Genomic DNA, 22,307 nt, shown 5'->3' on the forward strand with positions numbered 1-22,307 from the left:
CTGGAAAAAACCCTGTCTTATTAATTTTTCAGAAACCCATGTACATGTTAGCAAGGTATAAGGCAGAGTAAGAGGAGAATTTAAATAACAAAAAAGCACAAGTGAGAAAGTAACTTATGACTATTAGAGTATAACAAAGTATTTAATTGAAGATACCCTCAAACCCAGGTCATTAGTTCGAATCCAGCCCAAACTGGTAGCCATGGGAATGAACACTGTAAAAGTGGTCATTTTCTGGCTTACTTGAACGCAACTGATTGTCTCTGCCTAATGGGTAATGGCTGGGCCAAGAAATACAAAAGGCATTAAACTCTCATGCCTGCAGCAAAAGACTGTCTGAGACATAAAGGACTCAAGAGGTCCAGGAATAACTTTCAGGCACCAAAAATACCATTTGCCCCTCTTCATTAAAAGGAAGAAATATCTTGCAGTGCATTTTTATTGGAAGTACTATACCGTAACATATTAGCATGTTATATCCTCCTATTCTTCCAGTTCCTCAATGAGATAATGGATGAGTAGGAAAATAATCCATTTTATAAAGTATTTTTTTTCTTTAGGAAAAGCCAAGAGTTTTCAGTCAACCCACACAAACACATTAAATTTTTGGATCGCTTCCTCAATGTAATGTACTAAGTACAGAGTTAACTGCATATGCATTTATCTTCTGTGTACCTTATACTCCTTCCTGCTGGAAAAACGCCCTTCTGCACTGCTGCTGTATCCACACTGTGGTGAAGATACTCAGGCAACATTCTCACTAATATTTTGAGCCAATATAAGCCAAACTAACGCCAAAAAAAGCAGCTTTCCAGCCACCCAGTCCCTCCCTTGCTCCCTTTCTTACCCCAAACCCCTTCTCTTTTTATTTTTGCTGGGTAAGTTTTATATGAGGAAAATTATTTCAGTTAAATCACCACAAGTGAATTAGAAAATTCAAAAAGAAGGCAGCACACAGAAACAGAAATCGTCATCCAACTGTAGAAGAGTGCAGAACTGCTGCTTTTGGCAAGAGTACCTGCTTATAGTGGTTTCAAATGTTTGGGAAACTACAGACTCAACACAAGGTGTTTCTTTGTGTTGAGACTTGAGGAATATCTGGGGAATAGGAATAAAGCTTATCTATATGCAGATCTAGCCATGAGCATGCCTCACTGCTTTTAAATGCATTAATATCACTTGCAAACTGACTGTCCAATAGTCATCTCCTCAGATACAAACATCAATATAATATTGCTCACAAGAGAATAAACATTATTATGTTTGCAGATATGTCTTAATTCCTGCACTGCAATATCAGAGTTCAAAATAAAGCAAAGATAAAATCTTCAGAAAATAGCCATAAGTCCCTAATGGTCCTACTTTGCAAGTGACATCAAACTTAAGGCAGCCTTTTGTGAAAGATGCAGCTTTCTCTTCACAGGTGCTGTTCTTACAAACTTACTTAATCATATATATGAGGGTCCTAAAAATCTCTTTTATCTACCATACTTACAGGCTGTAATCTGTTAAATGTTTGCTAACTCAAAATACATTCAATTCTACTGTACTATAATCAAAATAATAAAAGTCAGTACTTCATAGGAAATAGACTGGAATTAGATGATGAATCTTAAAACTGGAAGCAAACTCATGAGGCTTCAATAGCTCAACCAAAAGCAGAGCAAAATGCACACCTGAGAGAGTTATGAGCTACCCTAATTGTCAAAGTAGAAATAATGTTTTTACTGCTTTATTTTACAGCTGGTGCAGTTGTAAGAATTGGGCAGCAAAACAATTAACAACCAGGACACGTTATCAAGCTCTGTTTTTCTACTACTTCCCAGGATCCTAGTGACACACTAAGCAAAATTAACTCCTGTAAGTACATAAAGAAAAAGAAATTTTAAACCAAGGAAACAGGCAAGTAAGCAACTATGGCCAAGGATCTTCTCTAGCTAAGGATTCTCCTCTGCATGATGACCCTGCACAGACAGCAAGCTCTTTATCTGTTAGTAAGGTGTATTTGTCCTAGCAAGTAAGCTCATAAAACCATTAAAGCTGGCTTTTCTCTATAAATGTTCAACAGGTAAACCAATGCTCTCATTTTCAAAACCTTACTGTTCAGAACACAGGGGTCTGAGCTCTATTTACAGCCTTGTACTGATTAAAGAAATCACTGGGTAACTGCAGTAAGTCCCTTGCCTTAAAATGGTGATTGCACCTCTGCACCTTCTGGTCACCTGCCTGCAGCTTCTACGTCCTCTTTCTGCAGGTCCACAGTCCTACCTAAAGTGAGTAAGGGGAAAGAGGGCAAACAGAAGACCACTGCATTTAATTCAACTGACCACAACATCACGAGGAACAACAAGAAGAGGTAGATGCTGAGCCAAGTGAGTTTGAAGGCAGAACACACATGGCAAGTTCTGGAGGTACGGCTCTGGCCAGGAACATAAGCTTTTACAACAGCCAGTTACTCACACATTTCACTGTGGTACTAATGTTAACTCACAGGTGCTTCATTTTAACAGTTACCAATATCCTGGCCCTGAGGCCAACCTGAAAGAATCTGTTTCAAATGCTTCGGTCTTGGAGGACTTTATTTAGAGAAGAATACGGTGATTTTCTTGTAAATGAGGAACACATTCAAGTAATCTTTAGTTATTTTGCCTTCTTATCAGAGTTAAGGATACAGTTGCCATCTTCTGCTAACTCAAATACATACCTACTTTCCATCTTTTCCTGGATGTTTCATCCAGGCTTAGTAGAAATCATTACACTGCTATGAGTGGACATTAGACATGAGCTTAGATGAGAAACATACTCCGGCTCAAGTGCATCATTATTCCCCTGACAAGCAGACGTTAACTATGGAATTTCTACTAGCAAAATTACTTAACAAAGCAACAACGGTAAAATAACTATTATTAAATTTATTGACTTATTAAATTTCCTAGCAAATACTGTACATATCATCACCTTCTAAATTGTCTGAAGCTAGAAATTAGCTCAGTCCTGAAAAATATGTTCCTCTATAGACCACAACTGTAATATGCTCTCACCTCAAAGAGATAAAACATATTCAAACAAAAAAAAAGTAAAAGAAATCTCAAAGATAAATTGGAGAAGGCTTCAGTTATTTGCTTCAAATGAAACAACAAGGATTGAAACCAAACAGTATTAGCTGGCTTAAAAAAAAAAAGGAGCCTCATAGAAGGAAATTTGCTTACATGCTCAGAGTAGCTATCAAAATCCCCAGTTAAAGATAGCACAGGGTTGTGTACTGCTGTTCTACAAATTTAACTGCTCTTGAACAATTCCCAATCCGAGTTCTATTTTCTTTAACTGACCCTCTGAGAAAGGGTCACAAGCAGGCTGCATTGCTGGCTAATATGGAGCTTACACAGCCCATAAAGGAACTTTTAATGATATTTCTGTTTCATATTGAAGCAAGAAATGAATTCATGCACATATTAAGCAATTTTCATAGACTAGGATAAACATCAAATTCTTTCAACTGAGACATAAAACCACCAAGGAACTGACCGTTCATGGCATGAGAGAGGCACAATACGAGGTGTTAACTCCAACATCCTGGACAAATTCCAGCTCGTCTGGCTGCAGTCAGCCTTCTCGCTTCTCTTTGCAATGGCACATTGAGACAATATTCCTGCCTGCTCCTTGCACTGCCCCAGCACGGTACCGCTGTTACGTGTTCCTCCGCAGTTTCAGAGCTCTGTTCTGTATGTTGCTGTGTCTGTGGTCATAAACCTTCTGCTTAAGGACCTCTAGGTTGAATGACTAATATAACTTCTTTTTCCACGTATATATTAAAAAAAAAAAAAGGAGGGGAGTGAGGTGCTGTTTGTTGCTCACAGTATGATTAGCTTCCCCAAAAACGGATGAGTTTCCAGTATAGGAGGGGACCCAGGAGAAGATGTTTTTGCATCCCCTGTAAAGATTGAGCAATCCTAAAGCCATTTTCTTCATTTTAATAGGTGTTTCAAGGTGCTTGTTTTGCTAGCATAAACTGAAAGTGTTAAGATGTTCTGTTCCCCACTACTTCTTGTGCAGCTTAATTTCTTCCTTAAATATTGACATGTGCCATGTTTGCTCTCTAGGCAACGACAACAGTAGACTACTAATGCCTTTGGGCAGGCAATGGAAAAATCATCTCCTGAAACCCAACAATGAGCTTCTAACTCTTTGTCAGCGAATGTTCACATTCTTTTGGCCCAAGAAGTTTGAAGTAGAACACACTTCTGCCTAACTTTCAGAGAAACTCTCTCTAAACCATCATGAAGTGACACAGTTAACAAGGTTGGTGTTATTAGTAAAACTATTTTTTTTATTTTGACACAGAGAAAATTACCTGATTATGAGTGAAAATCATCCACAGTCTTTTATATAGTAAAAAAATCAGAACCAGCTGCCTGGTGCAGAAGGTTAATTAATACTCCAGTGTTTCTTCTTAACAGAGGTGGGTTCGACTGGTGAAACTTTTTTCTTTCTTTTAATAAAAAAAATACCACAGCAAAACTTTGACCCCCAGTTTCTGTGTAAGAGAAATTATGTAGAAATAACATGGAGCAAATTGTAGGCATAGGAATAATTATCTATTTCATCAGAATTACATGAAAGAACCCTGCAGATTGTTTAAGATCTTCAGTATTTTCACTATTTCCACTACAGTTATTCATTTTGAAGAGCACTAAACTCACGCTGAAGTCAACAGGCATAAAGAAATCTGTGTGTGTGTGTGTGTGTGTGTGTATGCGTGCTTGCATAAAAATAAATAAATATATAAACAGGCAAGCAATTTAGTGTGTGCTACAGCAAAAGCTAAAAGTTCATATTTCACTGCCAGGACATAAAATGAACTGCTAGTTATTTTGCCAGTTGTCATAAAATGTATTGCAAGTTACCAACACAACACACACACACGTACACAGAATTATTACCAAGTTTCACTGCACATACCTTTTATATGAGAAAAAAACCAAACACACAATTTGTTTTATGAGTGAATCAAACGCATTTACTTACCACAGCCGGGGGATCATTCCATTCTTCATAAGAAATGGCAGCATATGGGTAAATTCTATCATTGATAATCTGAAGAGTAGCAAGAGCAATTGCCTTCATTGATCGAAAATATGCTTCCCAGAACCACCTTGCCTGTAAAGAGAATAAGTTCACTTTCATACTGCACAGATCCAGTGCTTAATAATTTTTGGCTTGCCATGGCCAAGCTGCCCCGTGCAGCCTACAAGTCAGGTGGAAATTAAATTAGGAGGCATGTTTATTGTAGCTAGGATATTTCCATAGAGTCTGAAGGCTTCAAACTCAACCCTACCCCTCCAAAAAAAAAAAAATTATTTATGGCCAATGAAAAGAAGCAGCAGCATTACTTTGCAAGAGATTGAACAGAATATTTGAAGGAAACAGTTACTTTCATGCTTTTATCATAAGTTTTCCTCTTGAAAATGTCAAAAGCAGTCTGGCCACAGAACTGAAAAAATTCCTGTTATACTCCGTTTTTCCAAGGCAGAGGAAACCACAGTGCAGCTAAACAGCCAAATAACAGCATGCAGCCTAAAAGATGGAACTTGAAAGTCACCTTTTAACATCAGTATTAGAGACACAGCTAATCAGCTAGAGAATTTCAGTACTCATGAACCCTATCAAACTACAAGCTTCCCAAGTCTTCCAAAAAACAAATACTATTTATACACGTAAATATAAAGATTTTTACATAAAAGTACATACATATGCCAACTTGTTATAACCGTTAATCTAGGCTAATTTACAAGGCAGGCAGTGTAAAACTGCTGAAATTAAGCTTGAGATTCTCTTATACACAGATGCATTGATTTTCACAGATGAGTCACTTTTAAGTGAAGGTCATGTATGGCAAGTCTTAATCTCGTCCCAGTTTCCACATAAGACAGAAATGCTGGAAGAAAGGTAGGGTTTTGGAAATGAAAACACTGACTTACCCGATTCTCTGTTAGAGACCTAAACATACTTTTAAAATGCCTACAACTACCAAATGATCCTGTAGAACTCCAGCCAATCCAGAAGAAAACACGCTTTGCCAATAAATGTAGTTTGAGTGTTTTGGCCCAAGAGATATTAATTTTTTCCAACTTAATTTTTCTCCAGGAAACGCCAGCACCTTGAAGTGCACTGAAGATAATGTAATTTGCGGTGCCCCTATGGTTCAGTATCAACTATGAGAATAGGTGTTTGCATGTAAGTTGTGGCACAATTAAAATAAAAGACATTTTTTTTGATAACTGGAAGCTTAAGAAGCTTTCAAAGCTAGAATACAACTGAGGACAACCTACAAATTTGGGCAAGTGCTATTTTACTCTTGCTATGATTCCTTAACAGTAAAAAGGCTCTACAGACAGGCTGGTCTTAATCACATGCTACTAGAATATGAAATAATATGATATAGAATATTAAATTACTGAAGAATACCAAGCTTTCGGAGGTACAGACTTTAAAGATGAACCAAAAATAACTTTCATTTAGCTGTTGTTAACAAGTTGCCAGTGCGTCTCACTCTGCAGGTCATTACTTTTTAAACAGACGACAGAGTGATACCTACTGTACACTTCATGCTGCAGCACTCCTGGGCTAAATAACAGTATACAGGAAAGACTGCAAGTAGGGAAAATGCACATTCACAAGCAAACATGCACATATTCATGCATATGCCACCTTGTACTTTACTCTGAGAGTAACCTATGGGATTCAGAACTAAAGACCTGGTGCTGAAACATTGGCCCTAAAACACTATTCTGTGTGTAGTTCATAAAATAGGTTTATCAGTATAGTTCTGTAACTCTTTAAGATAAAAAAAATCCATGTTATAATTTAAAAAGCAAACTAGGAAAGAGACAAGTGCCCTCTGGAGCACTACTTTTATTATGTGAAAACAGTAACAACCATAAGCCTTACTACTTTGAAGTATTTCAATATTTTGTTAAGGAACACTGATGAGTATGTCCAACAGTTACACTTCTTTGGAGCCTGTTATCCGGAGAGAGCATAAAGCAATTCCACTGTAGGACAGAATCACTTCTCTCTCCTTATTTCTCTCTCTGGTATGACTTTATAGCTGGATAACAGGCTGATGACCAAGAACATAGAACAAAATCAATGAACAGGTAAGCATAAATAATGTCTGCCTTCCAAAAGTTCCACTAATACATTAAATAAAGCAAACAACATGTGCTAAGAAAAGACTTAAGTGTTCCTTCTCCTATGCCCTAGAACTCAGCAACAACTGATTTAAAAAGAAAACCATAAGTAGATTAAGAATTAAAATTGAGCAGAACTGTAAACCTCTCTATTAAAGTGTCCTAAGTAAACAAGAATAGGAACACAGATTTCAAATTTCATTTTCACATTGGGTAACAGTTTAGAACCTGTGCTGGTTTCAGCTGGGACAGAGTTAATTTTCTTCCTAGTAGCTGGTATAGTGCTGTGTTTTTGGTTTAGCATGAGAATAATGTTGATAACACAGGGCTGTTTTAGTCCTTGCTAAGTGGTGCTTATGCTAAGTCAAGCTTCCCATGCTCTGGGAGGCACATCAGGCGCTGGGAGGGGAGAGCTGCCCAAAGGGATATTCCACACCATACAACCACACACTTGGTATATAAACTAAGGAAAAGCTGGCCAAGGGGCTGCTGCTTGGGAACCAGCTGGGCATTGGTTGGTGGAAGGTTGGCAATTGCATTGTGCATCACTTATTTTGTATGTTCTTTCATTATTATTATTTTTTACTTAAATTATTAATCTGTTCTTATCTCAACCCATGAGCCTCCTCACTTCACTCTTCAATTCTCTCCCCGGCTCCACTGGGGATGCAGGGTAGAATCGAGCCAGCGCTGTGTGGTGATCAGCTGCCAGCCAGGGGTAAACCACAACAGAACCACTGCTGTAAGTGGCACTAAGTAGGAAGGAGAATATATTTCACCATATAACTTTATAAAGCAATTACGTAGCTATTAGTTGAGTGAAACAAACAAAGAAATGTGTATTTCCTTGTTATTAAATGACAGCATTCTACATTCTACTGTTCTAACTTTGATTGTTTATTAATATGGTAATAGCTATGATTATCTAGCTTCATGGCAATCAAAGCTATTTTTCCTCCTTTGGCAAAACTAGAATGGATCTGATCTAGCTTCTCTTTGCTGAAGGATGTTTTCAATGTCAGGCAAGATTACCCCTTTATACCAGAAGCAAAACTGGAGAAGAGGGCAGAGGGAATTTACTTTTTATAGACTAATATTTATCTAATTAATTTTTTGTAAAGAGCTAGAAAATGTTCCCACAGTTGGTTGTAATTTTTTGGAGTTGTGTTTCTTTAAGGCAGAACTCAAAACCTTCTAAGGGGATTCAAAGTCTCCGAACAGATGTTTCAGGGTCCCATTACTTCCTCCCCACCTTGTTTGCTTTTATAAAGCAGAACTGATTAACATGGCTTGCTAGTGTCTGCTGCTCAGCATGCTAAGTTACTAAATATTTTGGGAAAGTTTTCTATTAGGAAGATGTATGTCAATTCCATTTGAAATGTATTTTCTGCTCTACTTGGTGTGGTTGAAAAGCTTATGTTGGAATGTAACAGATACCTCGGAGGGATAAGAATCCTGTGAACACGTTCGGGATACAGGAGAAACAACAACAAAGGAAAGAAAGAAAAAAAAAAGGAGAGAGATCAGTTCCTGACTCCTCTGCCAACTTACTTAGCATTCTTACACAGTTTTTTCTGAGCTGTCCATTTCTCTTTTCAATATTCATGAATTCAGAAGACTAATGGTTATATACTTAAGAGTAGCTTTAATACAGTGGGTAATGTTTGTAAGGTACTGCAACTGTAACATACTAACTAAAGCTACTTGAAAGCCTTTCAGGATCTTGAAATAAATGATCCATAATTACAGATCTTGTCTTCCACACAGCACTGATTATCCAGCCTACAACTATGATACAGTCAAGCTATCATTCTGTTCAACTTGAACTGAAACTGACTCTACTACTCTACTAGTCTATTTGATGAGGTTTCAGAATTTTCTAAGGAAACACATTATGTGAACCACAGACTTGTAGAGAATGCTAACTTTATATACATCTAAATATTGCTTAGGTTGCAGGCACTCTAAATTGTAAACGAAGATCAAACATGTACTTCGTACAACTGCCAAAATGACACAGATGAACATATGTTAACCTACGGGATCTGGGTTTATGGCTTACCAGGAACTGTGAGCATGTATTTAAGAAATACAGCTCCTAAATGTCTACATTAATTTTCCCAAGGTGTGGAAGAGTCAAATGTAGAGTACTGAATGACTTGACTGGGAATGAGAAATACATATTATTGAGTTGCCCAATGGGTTGGAAGTGGCTGGAATCTCTTAAAATACAACAGATTCCCCATGAAACTAATTTCCCTGAATTCAGTCTCCACAGAAAATTTTACAAAGTTAAGACAGCTTCACCACAAAAGCCAAAGACTGATGGAATCAGAGAGCAAACTCTCCCTCCAAGAGATGAGCTCTGCAGACTAAGGTCACCAACCTGGGCACACCAGTAGGCAGCTCTAAGTTGTTTCTCTTCCTTACTCCAAACCCCAGTTTCAACTGCTGCATCCTCATGAGATCAGCCATGAAAACCTACCACTTTATATAAAGGCTAAAATTGCTTAATATAATGTAGAGGTATTAATTTATTTCTACAAATACATATGCATACTTCGAGGAACCCTAGCAACATCTGTAAGAAAAAAAAGAAAAAGTTCAGAAACTGTGTAGTTTTCTTCCTCGAAATTGTAGATGGATTGGGAAATTTGCGTTCCTTCAACCAAGTAAGCAAGCATACAACCCAAAAGTTCAATTCCACTTGTTTACAGTTCCAGGATTTTATTTAGGTGGACTATGAAGAAACTAAACTGACAATACTCAGCACATACTGGTACAGGCAAGAGCTTGCAATGGAAGCATTTGGAGCTATTTTCATAGGAGACAACAGGCAGCAGCACACAGCAACAGGGTAGCCTACTCACAGAAAGTAACATTTATTTAGGTAAGGTGTTATTTTCCTTAGAAATAAATACACTTGGGGGCCTAGCATCTCTTTATAAGCTCTTTACAAGCCAGCATAGCATCAGGTTACAAAGTCCATTCATATAATGTTTATAAGTTCCAGTGTTAATGCCACTAATGGTGCTCCAGTGTAGAGTGCAAGACAGATCAACGTAAATCTTTTGATTAATTTGTGAAAAGAAAAACACTGGGCATGAGGCATGGAAAGGAATACTTTCTGTAACAGTTACATCAAGGGGAAAACAGTCCATGAAAGGAACTTCCTAGCCTCATGTCTTTTGAAAGCCCATGATTTGGTAAGAGTTGGTAAAGTTAGCAAAAAGGGAAAAAAAACAACAAGATTTGCAAAAGAGTAGTAAAAGTTAACTGCCCACACACCACCACTTTTCTCAGCTTTTAGGTCAGGCGCCATGATGCTGTCAGATTTTGCCCCACTGCAGGAGTTCAGTGTTTCCAAAATGCCTCGAAAAGGTTTACAAGGCCTTGATATATAACTATTTTCACACTCTACTTAAATGCCTTCCCTCCTCAATGGCTCTTGATGTTCCTGATTTTTACTCCCTGAGCAGCTGGGTTAGGGAATTTTGCTGAAGAAAAGAGTGGGGCCTAGCTGCTGCATTTGATTTCTTGCTTCTACTTCAGCCTCACAGCAATATGTGTAATATTCAACTCACAGAGATGCTGTGAGACTTAACCATTCTAGAAAAACATGAAAAAAATTAACTTTATTCTCCTGTTATTTGTAAAAAGAAACCTTAACGTAAAAAAACTAATAGCTAATCAATGCTACCAAAGTAACTGACTGTGGCAACACTTTGCTAAAATGTGTACCTTCATTATCTAATAGCTCTGGGCATTGACGTTTGTCCACTAAGACCTTCAGGCTCTTAAAATACATGATACAGTAATATAACCAAATGTTTTTAAAGTTACTGAGACCTAACAAGTTATTGGCCATCAAGCAAGCTACTATGATTGGTCACAGGCAACATTCCCCCATAACCTCTTTCCATTGTGCAGTAGGATTAGATAGGCTACTCAGGTTCAAGGCAAACCGAATTATTTTTTATTTGCCCCATACTAAAGACGCATAAGAGGACAGCTGATGATATATAATAATCAGATAGCAAGCTTGAATTCTCAAGCCCCCTACTCACCCCACCCCAAGGTAAAATGGGACTCAAGAGAGCATAAGTTCCTCTTTGGGAGAAACAAGCATTTTATAAAAAGTTTCCCAAGACAAATTCTGGGTTCAGACTGAGGCCCCTCTAACCCCAAATTCCCACATTTTTCTGCCTATGAATTGTAAACTGCCCCTTCTTTCTGAACCGTCTTACCATTTCTACAGCTGGTTCCCTGTTCCAACAACTTCCTTGCTGGTCACATGTATTCCTTCTAGTACACAGCTCTTCAGCAAAGATGATACCAGCTGGCTCAGCTAAAACCAGTGCCACCTTTGTTTCTTTACACAGGCTTACAAGAAACCTTCAGAACACTTTATACTATTAAGAATTAGATAGTAATTTATTGTTTCTAGAAAGTTATAAGAATGCAGGTTTAAAAAAAAAAAAAGTGTTTATTTGGTAAAGGACCCTTAGCAACATCGCACAATCAAGTCCAATATACCTAAGGCTAGCTGGCCCAATCTTCTCTTTGTAATCAGCGGGTAAAAACAATAGGGTTACTCGGAGAGAAATCTAGAGCTCTGGTACCTTAAAATACCTCCTGAACAATCTGTTCCCTTCTTATTAAGGGAGCATGAGAGGCCACAGTAAGTGGCCAGCTGTGGGCCATGATCCTTCTGTCCCTGGAAGCCCCGTCTTCGAAAGTAATCTGAGGGCCCTCTCATTTTCCCAGAGAGGCACAAAGATTTGAAATAAGAACAAACAAGAATGTAGGCTACATTTAAAAAAAAAAGTAATAATTCATGTGTTTTAGGCTACAGAGAAAAGATAGGCATGCTCTGAAAAGTGGGCTTACTTTTGGGGTGTCAGTAGAACTACCCCAAACTGGAGAAAACCCCTTTAGAAATCACAATCAAAGTAAAAATTAGATTCTTGTCCCCATACACAGACTACTATGCATGAATTTTAAGAGTTAATCCATTAAATCAACTGAATACTGGTAAAATCATGCTAACTTGCCTAAAACCAAAAAGTTTTCTGAATTATTTTCATGCTTTATAGAAGATCAGATTAAAAGCACATTTCAAATTCATCCTAAGCGGGTTATGTTGTGTCTGTTTGTCAATGAGGACCTATCCAAGCAAAGCAGCAGTGGAGGAATTCTATGAAGAGTGCTTATAACATTAACATGCCACCTTTACAGCTAAAAAATGGGAGTAGCAAGGAACTACACTTTTGTGGGTGTCTGATCACTTCATATAAAGACTAATCCATAATCTAACATCAGGTTTTCCCAAACCTCAAACTAGAATTTTCTCTACAAGGGAAAAACAGTAGAACACAATGCAGGGTATATAGAGTTGTTCTTTTAACATTGTTTCTGAATTTTCATTCCATTTTTTGACTCTTGTTTCTGACATATGCATGATCCCCAAGTAAAGCCTTGAAAATATTATCTTAATCTATTTTACTTGAGTGGCCTATAGAGGAATATTCCTTAATTACAAGATGCTTCTGCAGGATGAGCAAGTAAAACAATAATGTGTATCATGCCAGTGCTATATTTTAAGAAAGAGATTCTAGGCAGACATTTGGTGGTGCAAATTTTTATTATAATTCAGCCTCAAAAAAAAAATCCCTTCAGAAGTAAAGCAGTAGGTAGATTTAATCACCTGGGTCAATATTCTCCACTGTAGTAATTTCAGCCATGAAACAAGCACATTTGCCTACTTCAGCTACAACTGAGAGTGAAAACTAAATCTTTCCACTATTCAAATTTCTTTTTCTTTTTGAAGCTGCCGATTCATAAGGGGATAGAGGTCAGAGTTCAAAACACTAGTCTTACTCTTCAGATACCAGCCACTTGGGAGTAACTCACTTCTACTGGCTCTCAGTTTTATTGCAGTAAGCCACTTGACAAATGCTGACTCATAAGAGCTAAAGGTAAAAGAAAATGTTAGTGCAAGCTCAGATATTAATCTTAAGCCTCTTGCACTGCAGTCTTCCTCAGATTCTCCTCTTTGGCACTTTGAAAACAACCACTTGTATAAGTTATAGCAATCCATATGTACAACAACACATACCATGAATATATAGCAATGGTTCTTTGAAGCATATCTGTCAAAGTTAACATTTTGAGTCTTGCTTCCATACTTTCAGATAATTTATGGGGGTTTGATTTTGTTTGTTTGGGGGATGCTGTTTTGGTTTTTGGTTGTTTTTTGGTTGGTTGGTGATTGGTGGTTTGTTTTTTTTTTTTTTTTTTTTAAGCTTTCCATCTTCTGTTATGAACAAGAGCCTTGTTCTGCTTAAAATATGGCTCAAATATGACATAGAAGAAGCTGTTTTCAACAGACAAGTTCTCATTCTCTCTCATGAAATGGTACCATTTTATATGGTTTTGAAATCCTGCATTATCTTGACCCCTAAAAATACAGACTTCCACTATTCCTTGTCCTAGTGATAGTAACTTAGTTTTAAAGATAGCAAGAACACAAGACCTGAATAGATAAAAATACCACTTAGCACTGGTGTTCTCACCTTCCTCCATATATTTCTGCACCTCAGACTTGCTTCTTTGATTAATGAGTGTGTCAACCTCACAACTCTGTTGCAGAAGGCAACATTGCACCAGCCAGGAAACCTGACTTTCTGCCCTGGCACCCTACAAATTCAGTGCCAGAACACACTTCAGTGATGGAGCCAACAAGCAGATAGCAACACCACGAGCAGCGAGGACCTGCCCCAATTCTCAGCTGCAGCTGGGAAAACTATTACAAAGCACTGAGACAGGGCCAGCAAAGCAAGCAGCAGAATGAGGAAAAAAAGCAAAGTTTCATAAAGCACTTAGAGCTTTAAAAACACGTAATGTAAAAATGGCTACCATTTACTGATTTCCTTCGCTCCAAAAGAGTTTTCAGTTCTGTCATCCTACTTGAAGGCAAATGACATGTTGACACCACAGAAATAACACAGCTGTAAGAGTAATATAGATCCTATTGTGGCTTCCAGATAATTGTATCTACATAATCATCACTGACAACAATGTAAAGACACAAAAAATAGACCACTCTCTTCTCTCCAGTTCCCAGGAGTTTGCAGGGCTCCCAAATTAATCCAGTTACTCCAGGCTGTTGCTGTGAAGGGGCAGGCACACCTAACCTGAGGTGTCACCAAAATTACTTGGATCTGTATCATCCTTTCTATGATGTTTGATCTTCACACACTCCCCATTAACAACATGAAAACAGACCTACAGTGGGCTAGACTTATGTTATCACTGATTCAACAGCAGTCTAGAAAATCATAGAAAACAAATACATGTATGTAACTGCAGGGAACATTCAACTACTGTATGACCACAAGCTGGCAGGTGGGGGGATGTTTTAGCCACATTTCTTGACAAATGATGGACAGCTCCTGAAACTGAAAGCAATAGGTTTCTAGTCCCAGGGGTATTGCCTTCAAATATGTCTATGTTCTCAGGGTAGATCAGTTTTCCCTGCTGCGGGCATCCTGCTGAGAGGCGAGGTCCCAAGCAAAACAGAGGAATCTGACTGCAAGCCTTTGAGGTGGCAGGAGCCAAGGGGGGTTCAAAGACAAGGCTGGCTGGTGGGCAGCACCTCTGAGTTTTGCAGAGGTTAGAGGTTAGTAAAGCAGGAGCCACTGGCCAATAAAACAGTGTTTGGAGAGCCCACTCTACAGATAAACTGGGGATCTGTTTACACCTTTCCCAGCTTTCTGAGTTACACACACTGATGCTTCCCACTGTGATCTTGTCCTATGTCTGCTGGCATCTCCCTTCCTCAGCAGCTGCTCTGCTCTCTGCTGGCTGGCTTTATAACATGGCTAAAGGATGCTTGGAAACTTTTAATCAGCATCCAGCATCAAAAATAAATAAATAAAAGCACAACTGCTTTTATTTGTGTCAACTGCTGCAACAAGATCTGTCTTGTTTGAGATTTCCCATGACTGCTGTACTAATGCTGGGAGAACAGAAGCTTAAATTCCCTTGATTAGAGAAGTTAAACACAAAGCAAGCGTAGTGCCAATCACACACATGAAAGGACAGCTTTTTGAAGTAAGCAAAAGAAAAATCTAGGTAGGGTTACCACCATATTACAGCAGTTAAAAATCACCACATACCTCAACTTCAGGAAGAACTTGCCCTTTTGATGAAGATATGTTTTACTCCATTTCCTGTAAGCTATATAGTTCTATTTTATATAAGCATAAACATATACATACTCCCATACACAGAGTTCTCAACACTGGACAACTTTAACCACCGATGTCACTGTCAGCATTGCTTGAACAGAGATATATCTTGCTGACTTCTATGAGGATAAAAGCTGAATGACTGGCAGTGGTGTTTTGTTGTTTGAGGTGTTTGGGGGTTTTTTAATATCTATTGGGAAAACTTCATTTAAGACATGGTGCTGCTTTTTTCCTCCCCACCTTAAAAATAAGTGATGTAAGCTCAAGCTATGTAAAAATACCTCATCCTTCATGACTCAAACTGCATGGCTGTATAGCTGTCTGATGAAGTAGGGAAGTTAATTCATAATTGCTGGTTGTGATAATACTATGTGGTGGTCACACTGAAGAGGAATAGGGTTGAAAATAATTTTACATGGACAAAATAATAGATAGACATCAACAAGGGTTATTTATTTTATCTTGCCAAACAACTGAAATAGCATTCTGAAGAGTATTCTTTGCTTTTCTTATTTACAAAATTTGCCTTCATACAGTAATCTCAAAGATAAAGCTTATTAAAGAAGCCCTTGCTACCCCCCAAAAAAAGATGGAAAGTACACCACTGATTATCATTTGCATATTTATTCTGTATTAAACTTTTGCTTCATCTAAGCAATTAAAAACATGAGGAAGGAGTTGTTTTCCCTCTCCCCTCGACTCATAGATAATGTGGCCTCTGCAATAGAGGGAACTCACGTCTTGGGAAATTCCCTGAAGAACTGGCTACTAAACACAGGTGGAAACAGTTCAGAAACAAAACAGTGGCAAGAGGCAGAGTGCAGAGCCCGGCCTTGGCGCTGCCGGCTGACTGCAGCATTTCAGACAGCTGGTAGATGGCTGTTGCATTCACACTAAGGCTTAACCCAGTCACCAAACTCAGGATCAGGAGAGTTCTTTCCTGTGTCTCAACAGGCACCACTGATATTTTTTGCTTTTGTTTGCTACAGCGCTGGGAAGCATTTAATGGTGTTGTGTGGGGGAACCGAGATGAAGAATTCTGTGGACACCCTGAGACCAGAATTCCATTACTGGCTAGGTCCAGTTGCAGGAAACCGTATTTCTTAAGCTTATCCATAACCTAACAACTTCTATCCATGATTCCCTACTCCACTATTAGTACCCTGGAATATGAATGTCCTCTATAATCCTTCTCTCCAGAGTATCTGTATAGGTCTAAGTTACCAACACAGAATATGTATTCAAAGACAACTAATATGTAAGGTGCCATTTTCATTTCTAAAGAGCATTCAAAATTATCAGCTAATGGGGAGGGGGAAAAAAAAAAAAAAAAAAGAGGAGCAGAGGGGAAAAGAAGGAGCCAATCTCCAGATGCAAGTTACACCATTTGCAAGCCAAAGAGCATTATAGTATATTCCTAGCACAGCCCACTTTTCCATTTGTAACAAACTTACATAATTTTCCTATAGACAGGCATCCAAGAAACCATTAGATATTTCTGCACAATTTACAGACAAAGATTAAAGGAAAAGCCACCTGAAGGTTATCTGGCAGCAGACTGTTTCTATAGAACATGTAAAACCTTTGCAACTTAAAAGCCAAACTTTTCTACTCTGTTGTAAGATACATTTGACTTAGTCACTGAAACAGGATCCAGGAGTTCTAAATTCCATTACTAATATTATTAACCTTGTACAAATTGATTATATCTCTATCCATGCATCAGTAAAATGAATACAAGACCAACGTGTATTTACTATTAATCTTTAATATACTCACATGCCAATTACCAGAGCAGTGCAGAGTACTTATATTATATTCGTAAATGCTAAAGTTGTAACACTTTCAATAATGAAGGGATAAGTGAATTTTATACAGAAATGTGATGTGGTAAAGACTAAGCAGCAGCAGAGAGAAAGCACAGAGTAACAAAGAATGAGTGACACACCAGGAGAGATGCTTAATCATCCACTTATCTGCAGCTAACTGCTCCACATGCATGGCAAAATATTTTCAAACATTCTTTCTAAAAGAAGTACATGCCTTTCCAATTTTTGGATCATCTGGATCTATCTGTAGTATATCCGAGCTGTGTATAGCAATCTGCAAAGGATAAGCACCAAAAGCCCACTTTGCAACAAAATATAGACTCTTAAAATCTAATCTTAACCAGAAAACAATTTTGTCTTAAAATAGCATAATTTCCCTCTTAGACTTGAAGTTTATTCTATTGTTGTTTAGAGGATAGAAATCTAGATACAAAGGCAGCACAACTGCATCCTATAAAAATTATTAATTGCTGACTTCTTATTAGTTGCTGACTGCTCTCAAACTTCTGAGCTCTCAGAAATGACACGAAGAACACTCTGTAATACGAGAGGCACAAAACCAGTTTTCTTGATCCTGGAAAGTAACAGGGCACAACAGACAATAGGAAAGGAAAAAAAAATATAGGTTAAGGATCTCTCTGCAACAAATGAAGGGGGGAAAGCAATGAAAGTCTCATATATAAATGCCAAGGATTCTGCAACTCCCCTGGTGATCCTGGCAATAAGCCAGGAAAAAGTTTTCTCTTTCCTTTGCTGTTTGCAGCAACAAATCTTTCCTCTGGAGGAGGGGTGAGAGGGCTGGAACTAACTTCACTGCATCTGATAAGACAGCAAATTGTCCAGGCCTGACATTTATGGAGGACCCAGAGCCCCACTGAAGCACTCTGGGAGGATTAAAGCAGGGTTAGCCTCTCCAATCACACTCCTTAAAATGCTACAAATGGCAGACAGATGAAAGTTCATTTAAATTTGATAATGATGAGTCTAAAGAACCCTGAGACAGAAGCTCTTCCCTGTCAGGGCAAGAACTGCAGCTGGAAGTTGAATATTCTCATTAAAAGCACTTGTAAAAATCTAACTATGCTCAAAGAGCTCCCAGTGTCCAGATATTGAAATGAAGTTCTGTTTAATTGGCTAACAAGAACTAAATCCCATCCCTTTCATGTGAGCTGCACCACCCACAGGAAAAGTCCACCACCCATTTGCTCCAGCCAGGACCATTTTGCTGCAAGAATGGGATGTTTCACACGCTGGCAGCGATTGCCTGGAGCCAGCAGAAAGGCTCATATAGCTGTCAGCAAGCTGATAAGAGCTGAAATTACTCTACAGAGCCCTCTTTAAAGAAGAGCCAAAGCAGCACATTAAATGAAAGAGAGGAGGGGTCAGAAAAGCCAGCCACTCATGTTGTTTTAACGTGGCACTAAAACAAGTCATTGATTTATGTGTGTGTCTTCAGCTCTGCTTGACCCAGAGTCCGAACTTTTTGTCAGGTCAGGGCTGAGGCACATGGGACGTGCACTAGAAAAACCACAATAGCTTGTCTAGGTATTCCAACTGTGGGAACAAACATTGCAAACTACATGTTTTCTATCCACATTTTTTTAAACTTCATTCACCTCCCTTTTCAGCTTTTAATTGTCCACATGGGTTGAAACAATGAGAGATCGTGATTATCTAAATCAAGAATGCTGCATGACCACTGTTTGACAAGAGTATCTTGTGAGGCTTCAGGAAAGTGAGTTGTCCATTCATACAAAGGAGGAAACTTCACACCAGGGTCAACGTTCTCTCACTGAAGTGTTTGGCAACCACTGAAGTTAAGATGCATTTAAAACAACACTGATGATCTGACATGGTTATTTCCCAAGGCATTATAATACCAAACCTGAGTCCTGAAGCTGCATCACTGCCCCAAAGTCCTCTCGCGCCCTTGGCAGTCTGCAACTCAGGAACTTCCTAAGCCAGTGGGATACCTTTGCATTCATCTCTGACAGATTTTCCTTCTCTGGATTTCTTCATTTACTATTTACACCAATAAAAACTCTTCACCCATACCAAATGCTGAAGCAGTGAGTCCCACAGACTACCTACTAGAGTTCTGGGAAAAGATTATCTCCTTTTTTATTTTTTAGACCAGATTCCCAACTATACAATTCCTAGGAAACACCAAATGAAACCGTATCAAACAATGTACAGTCACGTCTCTCTGTGTTCTTCATGACCTTCTTATTTTACACTTAGGTATCATATTCTTGCTCCTCATTTTATTCCAAATAATTCATTTTCAAGATGAAGAGCGTTCACGTTCAATCACCCTTCTTTTGAAATCTTTTATCACCCTTGTCTATTATATCTTTTTAAAGATGGGAGCACCATAACTATGAATTGCATTCAGGGTGCAGACATACAACAGATTTGTTCAGTGGCATAGTATTTTCCATTTGTTCTCCACTACTTTTCTAAAAATTCTTTATTTTACTTTGTTTTGATCATGACTGACCAATAAACTTATTTTTCCCACATAACTATTAATTACGGCTCTAAGAATTCTTTTCCAATGACCGTACCTAGCTGACATCACTGCCTATGAGAAAGCTGGTTTTCCTTTCACATATCCCCTTTCTTTAATCTAAATGAATTTTGTTTGTCACTTTACCATTTGGTCATGCTATACCTGAATTTCTTTGGCCTAAGATGTGCCAGTTCCAAACAAAACCTTTCCCAAAGCAGAATAATTCATAAGGCGTAGCTGCAAGGGGTTTTTCTATTAACGTTAGGTGAAGCTGCAACTTCTTCCTTAAAAACCATGCGGTTCTGGGGTGCTCATCTTCTACACAGCTACTTAATTTTATGGAACTTCTTATCTCCAAGAGCTCCGTCTCTCTGCAAGTTGGGTCAAAACTGGACAACAACAGAAACCAGAACAGAAAAGAGCATGTATGTTTAATGCGATCATACCCCTGTTTCCCTAGGAAACTAGGATGAAAAGAATTCCTGCACTCAAGAACACTAGCTCTTCATTCTTGTACTATCAGAGCTCACAAAGTCATAGAGTTTTTATTTTTGGGAGGTGGGGAGTGTTAAAGTCAAAATGGAACAGGCACACAAAACCTTATTTTGAAAATAAACTCCCTACCTAAAATCCATTCAGTGAGAAAGAAAGCCTAAATAAACAGAGGAATAACTTTTCTATTCTCATAGCAGAGTATTTTCATACTCTGATCCTATGCCCTTACAAGCCTACCAACAAGCCAAGTTGTTGATACTTAGTGAGGAAAAGCATTTACAAAATGTCTGTATATTCAGATGGACAGATTCATCTCACGAAAAGAAGGGAAAAAAGGCACAGAGACTCAGATATAAGTTGTGAAAAACTTTCATACAAGTTAAAGACATTTATGTATCAGCTACAGCAGTGATATATGTTTCCAGAGATTAACAGGCTTTCAAAGCAAAGCACTTGAAAAACTGTTGGGAAGGAAACTATACAAGGCACGGGATAAACAGATACTGGCAAAGTTTCGTTTTGTTTCCTTTCTTTCTTTACCTATTTTATTCTTCTTCAGGAGCAAGAGGAAATCTCAAATTTCACTCTCTATCAGAGGTCTACTACATTTACTGCTATTTCTTGTCCCTCCACTTCTACAACTTTGCTATTACCTGGGTGCTGCTTTGTGCTGCAGAGAAAATGAAAGAATAAGTGTGTAGCATCAAGTCTGCTCGATCAGTAGCTGTACAGCTAAGCTGCTTATCGACTCGCTTCGGGGCACTTCGGCCAGGGTTTCAGACACCATATGGAACTATTTGTGAGAGGGGGATGGTTCAAGGAAGCTTCAAAGAAAATGAGAATGACAACATTACTGCAGAAAACAGACAAGACAGCAATGCCAGAGATGCATAAGTTTCATCCAGACTGCTATTAATTTTAGCAGCTCAACCAGCAGAGGCTCTTTGTGATGGTCAGTATGTTGGAGTTTATAAGAGCTATCATATGCTAGTCTACAGTTTTCGTGGACATAGGCTGTACATGTAGTTTTGGAAATATGTAACCATTTCTCACAACTAGGCCATGAGCACAGAAACTATTCCTTTTTATGACAAAATACAGGGACCTGAACCAGGAATTGCTGTGGGGAAAGTGTTCTGCAAGTCTGAACAATAAAAGCATAAGGTAATATGGTTAATCTCCAGAGATCTCAGCACAATCAGGCGTAATGCAGGACAGTAGAAATTAATTTTGGTTTCCCACATTCCAGCTCTGCTCAAACCAATAAACCTCTTTCCTGATTTATACCATGTACGGTCTGACAAAACAATTGTGCAAAACAAAGTTGCGTCATAGGAAATCACAGCCCAGGTCATACCAGCTGTAGATCCAAGCAGATGATAACTCCAAAGCTAAAGCACTTGTATTTCATCCTCTTCATTACAGTATTGTGCGATGCTCATGATCACTGCACAAACTATATTTTCAAATATACAAGCTGTATTTTCAAATACAGGTTCTTTCATATTTTAAATGTAACAACATCTCTTTAAGACCCTTCCTCTCTTCTCCAGCAGATGCATGGCTAGAAGTACTTCCAGAAACAAAGCAAAAATTAAGCACAGAGAAAAGTTTATTCATTAAACACATATAATCTTTTTCAACCTGGAATAAATTATATATACATATATGTGTGTGTATATATTTATACACACACACATTAACCTTGATACCTGATCTCCGGAGAATCAGCTGCAATAAAATACCATACAAAGAGCATACCTAATCAACAAAGAAAACTGGCAGTTGGACATTTACAATAAAATTTGTTTTAATTATGAGGTTTTCCAACTAAGGATAAGAATTATGTCATAATCAAGACAACCACTGAAACCACAGTAGTGGGACAGCAAGGCTCCAATCCCACAAAGGTTATCAGACCCAGAAAGTCTGATAGGTATGATGAATGCATGTTTCATCTTACTAAAAACTGGGAGAAATTTAGAGCAAGGACCTGTTCTGTTTGGCTAAAAAGAAGATGATCTCAAAC

At 38.3% G+C, this 22,307-nt stretch overlaps 1 protein-coding gene across 4 annotated transcripts in view; it reads right to left on the reverse strand.

Moving 5' to 3' along the window:
• EXT2 (exostosin glycosyltransferase 2) overlaps positions 1-22,307 on the reverse strand; it is a 78,119-nt gene that overhangs the window by 37,309 nt on the left and 18,503 nt on the right. For all 4 annotated transcript variants that reach the window (XM_065064763.1, XM_065064765.1, XM_065064762.1 and 1 more), the window contains one exon: positions 5,026-5,157. In XM_065064763.1, coding sequence (XP_064920835.1) covers positions 5,026-5,157 — 132 coding nt within the window. The remainder of the gene's footprint in view (positions 1-5,025; positions 5,158-22,307) is intronic.

The sequence above is a fragment of the Columba livia genome, chromosome 5 (assembly GCF_036013475.1).
Source record: "Columba livia isolate bColLiv1 breed racing homer chromosome 5, bColLiv1.pat.W.v2, whole genome shotgun sequence".
NCBI classification, from domain to species: Eukaryota; Metazoa; Chordata; class Aves; order Columbiformes; family Columbidae; genus Columba; species Columba livia.